Genomic DNA, 10,073 nt, shown 5'->3' on the forward strand with positions numbered 1-10,073 from the left:
TAAATAACAAAAAGACACTAAACTGTAGTTTGGCATGTTTTCGACTTGCCATTTAATATGAATTTAAAAACCTATTATTGCATCATTGTTTAAAGAACAAATATTCTCCCACAAAATGTTTCTAATAGGATCTTATTTTGACGTAAGGTTGTTTTTTTTGTTGTTGACCAAATTCAAATGCTCCTCATTGTTGAAAGCCAAACAGTCACTCCAGTAGTTCAGCTTTTTAAAGAAAATTGTCCAACATCCTTATTGTTTCTCTAAAAATAATAATAAAAAAAAGCAGATGGATTTTGTATATTATAGTATAGAAATTAAAACTTTATGGATTCCGGCAAAAATACTGAAGGAAATTTAGCTAGAATTAACTTAAGACTGTTAAAAAAAAATTGCCTCAACCAAAAAATGAAGCAGAATCTTGTCTCTAGCAACTAAAACATTAAATAAGCTTAATTCACATTCCCTTACCCTTTTAATTTTCTAGATCTGCTTTTATTTAGGACTGAAGCGGATCGACTCCTGGCGAAAAAACATTTGACAAAACAGGGACGTGTGAGAAGAAACTAAAGCAGAAATTAGAATCCTTCTAATCAGCTGACTTTAAAATGTTTTTAATCAGGAAACTGCAACATAGCTCCATGGTGAGGCCATGGTTGCCTCTGGCAGAATCCCGAGTCACAGGAAAAAAAAAAAAAAAAAAAAAGTCCTAGGTCCTGTGTTTGTTTCATCACTCCTCGAATGGAGAACTGAACAGTTTCAGCAGCCAATGAGAGTTTTCTAATAACGTGGAGGAGAGCAGTGGGAGACATGCTCAAAGCAGCAGGTTTTTAATCAGTTCTGCGTCTTTCCCTGGCCTCTCCTCACTGCTGCTGCTCCTCCTCCTCCTCCTCCTCATGAGCCTCGCCTGGGGCGGGCGTCTCCTCCTGATCCTGAGGCTCTGCCTGAGCTTGCGGCTCCTCTTCCTCGTCGTCCTGAGCGGGTCTGGGAGGGGGCGCTGGAGTGGGAGCCGGGGGGCGGGGCGCCACGATGATTTGATGCTGCCGCTGTCTGTAGGCGATGACCGTGCCCAGCAGCAGGGCGATGACCGTCATGAGGTAGAGGTCCCACTCCGGGCCCAGAAGCTGGTCCAGGTCCACCTGAGTAATCAACTCCTTCAGCTTCCAGAGGTCAAGCCAAAGCGGGAGCAGCGGGCGAGAGCGGGGCAGACATAAATAAAATCATTTATCTCACAGATAATATATTTTAAAAAAAAAGGCTGAAGATTCAGTGGAGTTAATGTTTCAGGGCTGAAGCACTTACATTAAGGTCCTGCAGGTGCTGCAGAGTGTAAATCAGGCCCAGCTTGCACAGGGCCAGGAAAACTGGGACCTGGGCATCAGGACTGGCTTCTGCTGCCATGTCGTAGAAGCGCTTTGCTAAATGGATATCCTGCAGAAGAAAAAAACCATTAAACGTCCAGATTTCTAGTTTAGAAATCATACATTTGGTACCATTGATTTATGAATCTGTAAATATGTACATAAGTAAGTTGCTATTATAAGTTCATATGTAGCGCAGGCTCACCTGTTTGATACCCAGACCTTTCTCATGCATGTAACCCAGGTTGAACATGGCCTGGGCGCCGTTTTGTTGCTCTGATGCGAGCCTGTAGTGAATGACTGCCGTCTCATAATCCACATCTGTTCCATAGCCATAGAAGTGATAGTCGCCCAGTTTAATCCGAGCCACAGTGTAACCTTGAAAGGAAAAGTACATGAGATTTTTCTTTTTCCTAGAGTCGAGAAGAAAACTTCTCATAATGTCTGACATTCGTTCTGATTAACACACGACAGAAAATCTGAAAATGTAAAGCAGTGAAGAGTTGACACAGCCCGCACCTTAATCTAATCAATGAAATTAGAGTTTCACATAATAAATTATTATTTTTATCATTTATTTTTAGGTCACACTTCAAGACTATTAACACTTCAAGACAGCAGATTAAACTGTCATTGGAGAGTCCAATCTCCTTCTGAGTGTACAATTGTACCCAATCCATTTTATGATGTTTAACTACCCCTGATGTTTAGTGAACCAGTGTTAGCAGTTTCTTTTTTTGTTGTTGTTTATTGAATTTTTTATTTCGTTTCTCATTTCTATTTGGATTAGTAAGGCCCAGACCTTATTTTAAAGTCGCTGCGACATAAAACAGCTACTGTTTTATGTCACAGTCATGTAGCAATTATAAAACATTTGTTCAGACTGGTACATGATGGAATCTTCACAGCGCAAAATCTAAATAAAAATATTTTTTATTGAGTATTTCATTTCTTAAAACATTGTGAATTCAATCAGATGTTTTAAAGATAGGAGATGATTAATTACTCTTAAACCTCAGCTTCTTCCAGCATGTAATGCAGAATAGCTTGTCACAGCATGAGTTAAAAAAAAACAAAACAAAAAAAAAAAACTTAAATTATGAATTTATGATGCATGAATGAATAAGAGCCTACCTTGTGCAGCAGCTCTTGTCCAGTGGAGTAAAGCACGAGGATAGGTCTCATTGTCACTAAAGATATTTGCTCCTTCTGTTTGGTAAAAATCCACGGAGCAACAAAACGTCAACTTTGACTCACCATCATCAGTTCAAAGGAATAGTCAGGTTATACACAAATGCATCTTGGATTTCTTACTCTGGTCCAGAATGAAGGCTACATTGCTCTGAGCCACTTCATATCCCTGCTCTGCCAGCAGCAGATACTGGACCAGCGCGGCGTCCGTCTCTCCCTCTTTGAAGCTGCCGTAGGCCGTCATCAGACGCTCGGACCAGCGGCCCCGCTCACACACGTTCTTAAAAAGCTGACAGCAGGAAGCACACACACCACGTTACAATAGGAACATTTTCATTTCTGCATAAGCGTTTCAAATCCATCGGAAGACAATTGCATGTTTTAATACGTGTAGTTAAGACCAGCTGCTTACCTCCACTGCGGTGTGGCAGGAGCGCATCACGCCGGTACCGGTAGCGTGCATCTGGGCCAGGTTGTAGAAAGCCAGGATGTGGCCGGCCTGCGATGCCAGGTTGAAGAATTTCAGCGCTTGTTTGTAATCCCGCTTCACACCGATGCCATCTGCAAGGAAGACAGACGGACATATATTATTAAAAGAGGACAAAATAAATACAGAAAAACCAGTGAACTTAAATATTTTCCATCTTACTGTAATACATGGTTCCCAGCTGGAGTTGTCCGTCCACCCAACCCTGCTCTGCTGCCTTCTGGAAGTATTTTAGAGCCAACTCGTAGTTCTGAGGACAAAAAGAAAAAATAATTAAAGTAGCTGCTGAAAATGTTAGTTAGTTCTAAAAGCTTAATAAAAAAAAAAAAAAACACATCAAAAGTCAAGAAGAAATAATTACAGAAATTTTGTAAAATGCGTCTCTTACCACAGGGACTCCCCTTCCATATAAATAAGCCATCCCCAGTCCGCTCTGGCCCACTGGATTACCCTGAACAATAACGATGTCGTCTCAGAACAAATATTCAGAACTCTGTCCCCATCAGATGTAGCCACTCAAAGCAAGTCAATTAAATATATATGCACTTAAAAATGTGAGGGCTTTTTACATTACCATATCAGAGGCCTTTTTGAAGTACTGCAGAGCTGTCTCATTGTCCTGAGGGAGAAACTCGCTGCCTTCTGAATACATCTGAGGGGGAAAGAATCAAACAAATAAAATAATATAAAAAAAAAAAAACTGATTTCATGCATAAATGCCTGTGTCAAAATGGTGGTACAAAACTACTGGCTAACACAGCTCTAGAGTTATTGTCAATCCGCACAACAATTTGAGAGTGTTCCAGACATTGAAATTAAAAACAGTATAGATAGAGAGGAGATAAACCATCAGTAAGTAATTTGACAGAATCTTTCCAACCTTTCCAAGGAAAGCCATAGCATGTGTGTTCCCAGCATTCGCAGCCTGTGTGAAGTAGTCATACGCCCTCTGTTGGTGAGAACAGAGGGCAAAGACATGCTAAACAAGAGAAAAAACAGCTGCAGTACAGACTCATATGCGGTCCTGGTGGTTTAATGTTACCTGGTGATTCTGCTCCACTCCACGTCCACCATGTAGATGAAGCTGACCTAAACCAACCTGAAATGTAGATAAATTAATTGGATTTCAAATAACTAAGCACTAAAGTAACACTAAGATCAACATTCTGACCAGTATCGACTCCATGTTGGATGCAGAGGTTTGGATATTAATTTGGCATTTGTTTTTTTCAATGCATTGCTAAAGTGTGCATACCCCCTGAATCTTTTCGCATATTTGCTCGTCAAAACCACAAACTTCAATGCAATCCATGTGTTAAGCTTATACAAGGTAGCGGCTAACTATAAAGTGAAAGGAAAAGACAATATGGCTTTAATTTGTGCAAGTAAAAACTTAAACGAAAAAGCATAGCATACATTTGTGTAGAGAAACACAATGCACCTCATCTCACTTTTTGTGGATTTTATTGTGTATTTTTGAGCTTCTGCTAGTAACATTAACAGAGCCAGAGTATGCTCTACTTTCTGTTGATATATCACATAAATCCCCCCACTGACGTTTGCAGTTTTAACATGAAAAAACATTAAAAAGTTCAAGAGGTATGAAATGCCTTATTTGCTCCAACACTAATGCTAATGGTTGTGGCTGAAAAGAGCCTCAAACTAAAGCAAAACACACCTGAGCTTGAACGTCTCCTTTCTCTGCCAAAAACTGGTAATACTGGATGAGGTCTTCCTCCAGCATCCCACTGGTGGAGCCTGGGTTCTCCACCTCATCCAGCAGCCTGATCCTCTGCACTGCCGAGCCTCCCGTCAGTGACACGTCACTCGCCACTAGGGGAGCACAGGGACAGAATATGGACGAAGCAGATTTAAAAGACATTACCCTCAGAAGTGAAATAAAAGCGCAAAAAGATCAAATAAAAAAAAAAAATGCTTACCGTGATTTGCCACCACTCTATAATGCGTTAGCGCTGACTCACAGCTCTGAGAAACACCCACACCGGCCCAGTATCTATAACCCTAATCACAATGTAGGAAGATATTTAATCTATTATGAATATGCAAATAACATGTCCGTTAGTGCAGCAATTGAATGAGCAAGTCAACTCACCATAATCATATGCGCTATTAGGTTTCCACCCAATGCACCAAAGGTGTAATAAACTAAAGCCTGAAAAACAAACCGTCAGCATGAAGCAATGTAATTAACATGCAATGGCCAGATTTACTGTAAGACAGAATTGCAGTGTAGAAAAGACACCTTGGCTTGACTTGAGTTAACGCCGAGTCCTGCTGCATACAGAAAGCCAAGAGCCTGAGGAGAAATGACAGGGAGAAAGTTTACACAAATGCTTGAAGACGGCAGCTCAAAACGCCTCCAAACTTTAGGCGGTATTTAAACTTTGCTAGACGTTTTACCATCTGAGCTTTAGGTGAGCCCTCCACAGCCAGCTTCTCAAACATCTGTCTGGCTTTGGTGATATTTTGGTTCATGTAATCTCCAAACAGCATGGCGTATGCAACCTTCTCCGTGGCCTTCTGGTGGCCTTTCTCCGCTACTTTCAACAGCTTCTGGTACAACCTGAGAGATCAGAGAAGCAGAGGTGATGCAAGTGAAACGGAACAAAAACAGCTCATAAAATGTGCGTGACCAGCAGTGTTATGGCCTCCAAAGCAAATAAGGATGTGCAACGTCACATGATCAGTGCTTGGTAGTAAAACAGAAACAGAAAAAGGCTTTCAAACCAAAACCCAAGCTTTCAAATGATGACAGTCGAGAAGATCCAAAAAATACAAACAGTAGTTTCTACAAAGGCCACTACAATTCTAGACCATTTGCAAAACATTAAAAATGTTTTGAACCATATAAAAAAAAAAAGATGGTTTAAGTTTGTTGAAATTGTTCTTTTTTCATTATGGAAAGATCTTACATTTGAATCAGTTATTTATATATATATATAAATTGGGTTTTCTCATTTATTGGATCTAAATTAAAACATACCTCGTCAATAATATATGGGTCAAATGTCTCTTAGCTAGACTTTCACTACATGTTTGTTGTAGCAATCAACACTTGGTAAAGTTTATTTAAGTATCTGTTGATTTCTTGACATGGACCTGGTTTTTAATCATTCTTACTTACAGCAGGGTTTGGGTGATAATGATTCAAGAACCTCAATGTTAGCCAAAACATTTCTGATGTGTGTGTAGAACCAAACTGGGTCCCAGTTTCAACTGTCTCACTAAAAGCCCCACTCAGAAAAACGGTTTGAAAAACAACCCAAAAACCACCAAAGCTGAAAGTGATCTTCTACTGGAAAATGCTAGAACATCACTGTCACCATCCACAATGAAGCAAAATAAGCATTTAGTGAAAGGGTGCCGACTGAGATGCTTCAAAAGAGTCTCCTTCAAAATCAAATGGAAATTGCAGCTGCCCACAAAGACCAGTCAGATGACTTCTGAAAAAAAGTTTAATGATTGGGTCAAACAAACCCAATCAGGAAGCACATTTGGAAGAGCCAAAATGAGGCTTTAAGTCATGAGAAGACTATACAGACAGTCAAGCGTGGCAGTGAGAGTATCACTCTGTGGAGCTGTTGAACCATCAGTGTTGTTGGGGCAATAATGTACCTTCAAATTATTCAGATTCAACTGATATAAACAGCCAAACACATGCCAGAACTAGTTATCAACGAATAAAAATGAAAATGTATGAACAAGGCTTAAAAGTCAAGTCTGTGGCAGGAAACTTGTTTGCAATACTTGTATAATTGTATGATTAATACATGTGGTAAGAAAAAGGAGTTCAAATAAATTGCTAAGACAATATTACATAAATTAACACCTACAATCAAATCCAATCTAACCCAAACTGTAAGTTAATATTGAGCCTGGAGACCAAAAGGCAGCCTAAACAGAATAGAGGAGAAATACTGAAAGTAATAAACTCACTCTTTCTTCTGAGCCTTCCTGGTGGAACCATTAAGCAGCCGCAGGACTGTCTGATACTGCTCCTCCGCTTCTTCAGCCTGCAGCCTCTGCTCCGCCTGCTCCTCCGCTGAAGATAAAAAGAAGCATAAAGAAATGAGAAAAAAATGAAATTCAGATTTCATAACACCCACTGACAGGAGAGGGGAGGGGCTGAAGTGATACTACAGTTTGTTCAATCTGATTTCCGTCATCCCTGACCAGGTTGTGAACTTGATGGCCTCTCCATTTTACAAACACAAAACGACTTTATTGTTCAAATGCAGTCCTTTTACATTTTGTGCCTCTTTTTCTATGTAATAATACGCTCACTTTTTAATCCAACAGTCCATATTTCTGTCAGTAAAATGATACCTGAAAATGAATAAACACAGCAAAATCCTGATTCCTACAACTTGAAACTGCAAATTCGGAGCCGGAGAGACGGTTCAACCACAGCTGAACACTTACTCTCGCAGAATCCCCATTTCTTGTCTTCGTCATAGTCATAGGTTGTGGCGCACCATAGCCGTCCATCCCCCCGCCCGTCAGTGGTGCAGTCAGAGTACTCCTTCCCGTGGAAGTAGAACGGGAAGATGCAGGGCTCGCCATGAGCTGTGCCCCCATTCACTACAGGAACTGAAATAACATAATAAAATGCTAAAAACTAGTTCGAAATCACAGTGATAATTACAACTAAATCAGATAAATCCCTATTTGTTTTCTATTTACAATTAAAGAGCTGAGTATTTGTAGTATTAATTAATCTCTACCTATATATAAAAACAACAACTGTAGAGGTGAAATCAACCCCTGAGTGAAATGACGTAACAGACTGCAACAGAAGCCACAGGTGCAGGACGCTGTTAAACTCTCATGGGGTTAAACCGTTTACCCAAAGTGCTCCTGTCCTCAAACCACATGCTGCCTTTCTTAGCGTCGGCAACAGAGAAAGCAGGTTGACATGCAGAGACTTACACAAGCGAACAAAATAAAAAAAAAATTTAAAAAGGGGAAGTTATTTTAATAAGTATTATAGAAATATGCAATTCATTTTCTTCTTACTATATTTTTTTTTTAAAATTGAAGTAAATGTGATTCACCCTCTTTAGGTTTCTCCTCAGGAGGAGGAGGCGGCGGCTGTTCAGGTAGTTCTTCCTTTTCCTCCGTCTCTCGAAGTGACCGTTTTTCCTCTTCTGCTTGGGAGCCGTCGACACGAGGCGTCGCCGCGGCGGCTGCCAGAATCCTTGATACAATATGGACGTCTTCCTCATCAGAGTCTGGATCGTGATATGACTGCACAAAACAAAATTAAAGTTGAACAGAGATCACCAAAACATCAAGAACGTCAGTGGCGCGTTCAGGAACTGTTCAGTACACTTCATAAAAAAAGAAAGAGGAACTTATCATTTCATATGTGTAATAACCTCAACATCTACACCACAAGGGTCCACCCAACTGACTAAATGTGTTCACACAACCAGACAGTAAATGCACGTTACTTGAAATACAATATCCTGCCAAAATATCATCACCAAGCATATTTTTTTAAAGCTGAGATATTGAATCAGTGACTACCATTCAATATATTGTGCAGCTCTAATTTTGATCTAAATGAAAGAATGCCTCTACTAATACATCAGAGTATATAATGTTGCTTGATGTGTTTATTTCCCCCAGTGAACTTGAACTTGACTCTCAAAATCTGACCGAGTATGTGATCTCAAATGCAAAAGTTGATTTTATTTGTTATTGCTTGATTGTAATGTCCAAACTATAGATAGAAATTTTCGCATGGGAATTCTATGAATAGAATTTATTGAACATAAAAAAAATAATGGTGGGAGTTCTTAGAAAAGATGCATTTAAGGGAAAAGGAAACTAACCAAACAGTTTGCTAATGTACATGAAGCTTCAACTCAACAGACTTCACTAGGCATCATTTACATTTTACAACTAGGTTTACGTTTTTTTAAGGCAACATTTCGGGTTTATGCAGTTTTTTTGTAACGTTACGGTCACTTGAAGTGGAAGCAAAACAAACTAGGGTCGACATGGTTTGCACAGGTCACAAGATAAACAGTAAATAATCGTGTCTATCATTACGTATTCCTGCTCTGACATATCTTTCGATCAATATCCGATATCTCCTGACGCACCTTTAACTCAGATCCATCGTCTCTGTGTTGATCTTCATCTGAAACACATTAGTAGGGCAGTAGTAAAGACACAGGCTCTCCAAATTGACTGATCAACTTCCTAAACCAAGATAAAACAGCTGCTTTCAATGGTCAGGAAACGTGCTCTAAACGTCTGCATATCACAAACACAGTCATCTCTTACCTGCTGCCAGTCGATCAGCGAAGACGAGGAGGAGGATAGCCACAAAATAAAGCCTTTTAGCCGTCTTCAAACCTCCCTTATAACCCATTGTTGATGTAAACGGGCTAACCGTCTGCTAGCTGCAGCCGTTGCTGTTTCTGTTACCAAACATTCGGACAGAGACAAAACTAGCACAAAATAAACTTTCACACACAAACCTGGTCGAACGGAGGCCGGATCGCTACATATAAACGTGGTTAATTTTAGCTTCCCCAACTGTCAAACAAGCTAAGAAATTCCAATGCAACAAAACTAGCGAGCTGAGGAGTTCCACTGAAACGACGCAGAGCTAACAGGCTAGTTCTACATTACCGCATAGACGAAAAAAAAATGGCCAAATATCAACCTATTACTAAGCTTCCTGATAAAATAGCAAGTCCATACGTAGATTTTATATCAATAGAGTGAAAGACAACGCTTTGAGGTCTGACATTTAGATTTAAACCAGCACTACCTCACTTAGCTAACCATGTTAAGCTCTTACTATGGATCAACGTTTCCTACTCTAGAATTTTCCACCAATCAGAACCCGCTTCGAATGACAGAAGCCAATCAGAGATGGCCAGAAATGTCTCAGCGAATCAAGTGGATACACAATTATCTTTGCAGGTGACGGGCTGGTCCACGACACCAAAACATGAAAGAGAGACGACATGAATATGAACGTTTGGGGAAGGTTATTT

The 10,073-nt window shown here is 40.0% G+C and overlaps 1 protein-coding gene across 1 annotated transcript; it reads right to left on the reverse strand.

The window, feature by feature from the left end:
* Nucleotides 1–23: 23 nt before the first annotated feature.
* sel1l (SEL1L adaptor subunit of SYVN1 ubiquitin ligase) lies at nucleotides 24–9,895 on the reverse strand. Its single transcript, XM_032584684.1, has 21 exons — nucleotides 9,352–9,895; nucleotides 9,168–9,205; nucleotides 8,112–8,304; nucleotides 7,480–7,647; nucleotides 6,994–7,099; nucleotides 5,458–5,620; nucleotides 5,300–5,353; nucleotides 5,150–5,209; nucleotides 4,977–5,058; nucleotides 4,715–4,869; nucleotides 4,079–4,135; nucleotides 3,917–3,985; nucleotides 3,611–3,688; nucleotides 3,425–3,487; nucleotides 3,199–3,286; nucleotides 2,962–3,110; nucleotides 2,673–2,838; nucleotides 2,493–2,567; nucleotides 1,564–1,736; nucleotides 1,300–1,428; nucleotides 24–1,157 (listed from the first exon to the last, which is right to left on the reverse strand). The coding sequence occupies exons 1-21, from the start codon at nucleotides 9,437–9,439 to the stop codon at nucleotides 861–863; spliced, it is 2,451 nt and encodes an 816-aa protein (XP_032440575.1). The 5' UTR covers nucleotides 9,440–9,895; the 3' UTR covers nucleotides 24–860.
* Nucleotides 9,896–10,073: the final 178 nt, after the last annotated feature.

Source organism: Xiphophorus hellerii, chromosome 15 (assembly GCF_003331165.1).
Source record: "Xiphophorus hellerii strain 12219 chromosome 15, Xiphophorus_hellerii-4.1, whole genome shotgun sequence".
Taxonomy (NCBI): domain Eukaryota; kingdom Metazoa; phylum Chordata; class Actinopteri; order Cyprinodontiformes; family Poeciliidae; genus Xiphophorus; species Xiphophorus hellerii.

Coding starts and splice junctions, on each gene's coding strand:
- sel1l (XM_032584684.1), bottom strand. CDS start 9,439: ATGGGTTATAAGGGAGGTTTGAAGACGGCTAAAAGGCTTTATTTTGTG. Junction 5,059..5,149: donor TAATAGCGCATATGATTATG/GTGAGTTGACTT, acceptor CATTGTGATTAG/GGTTATAGATACTGGGCCGG. Junction 3,488..3,610: donor TCAAAAAGGCCTCTGATATG/GTAATGTAAAAA, acceptor GTTATTGTTCAG/GGTAATCCAGTGGGCCAGAG.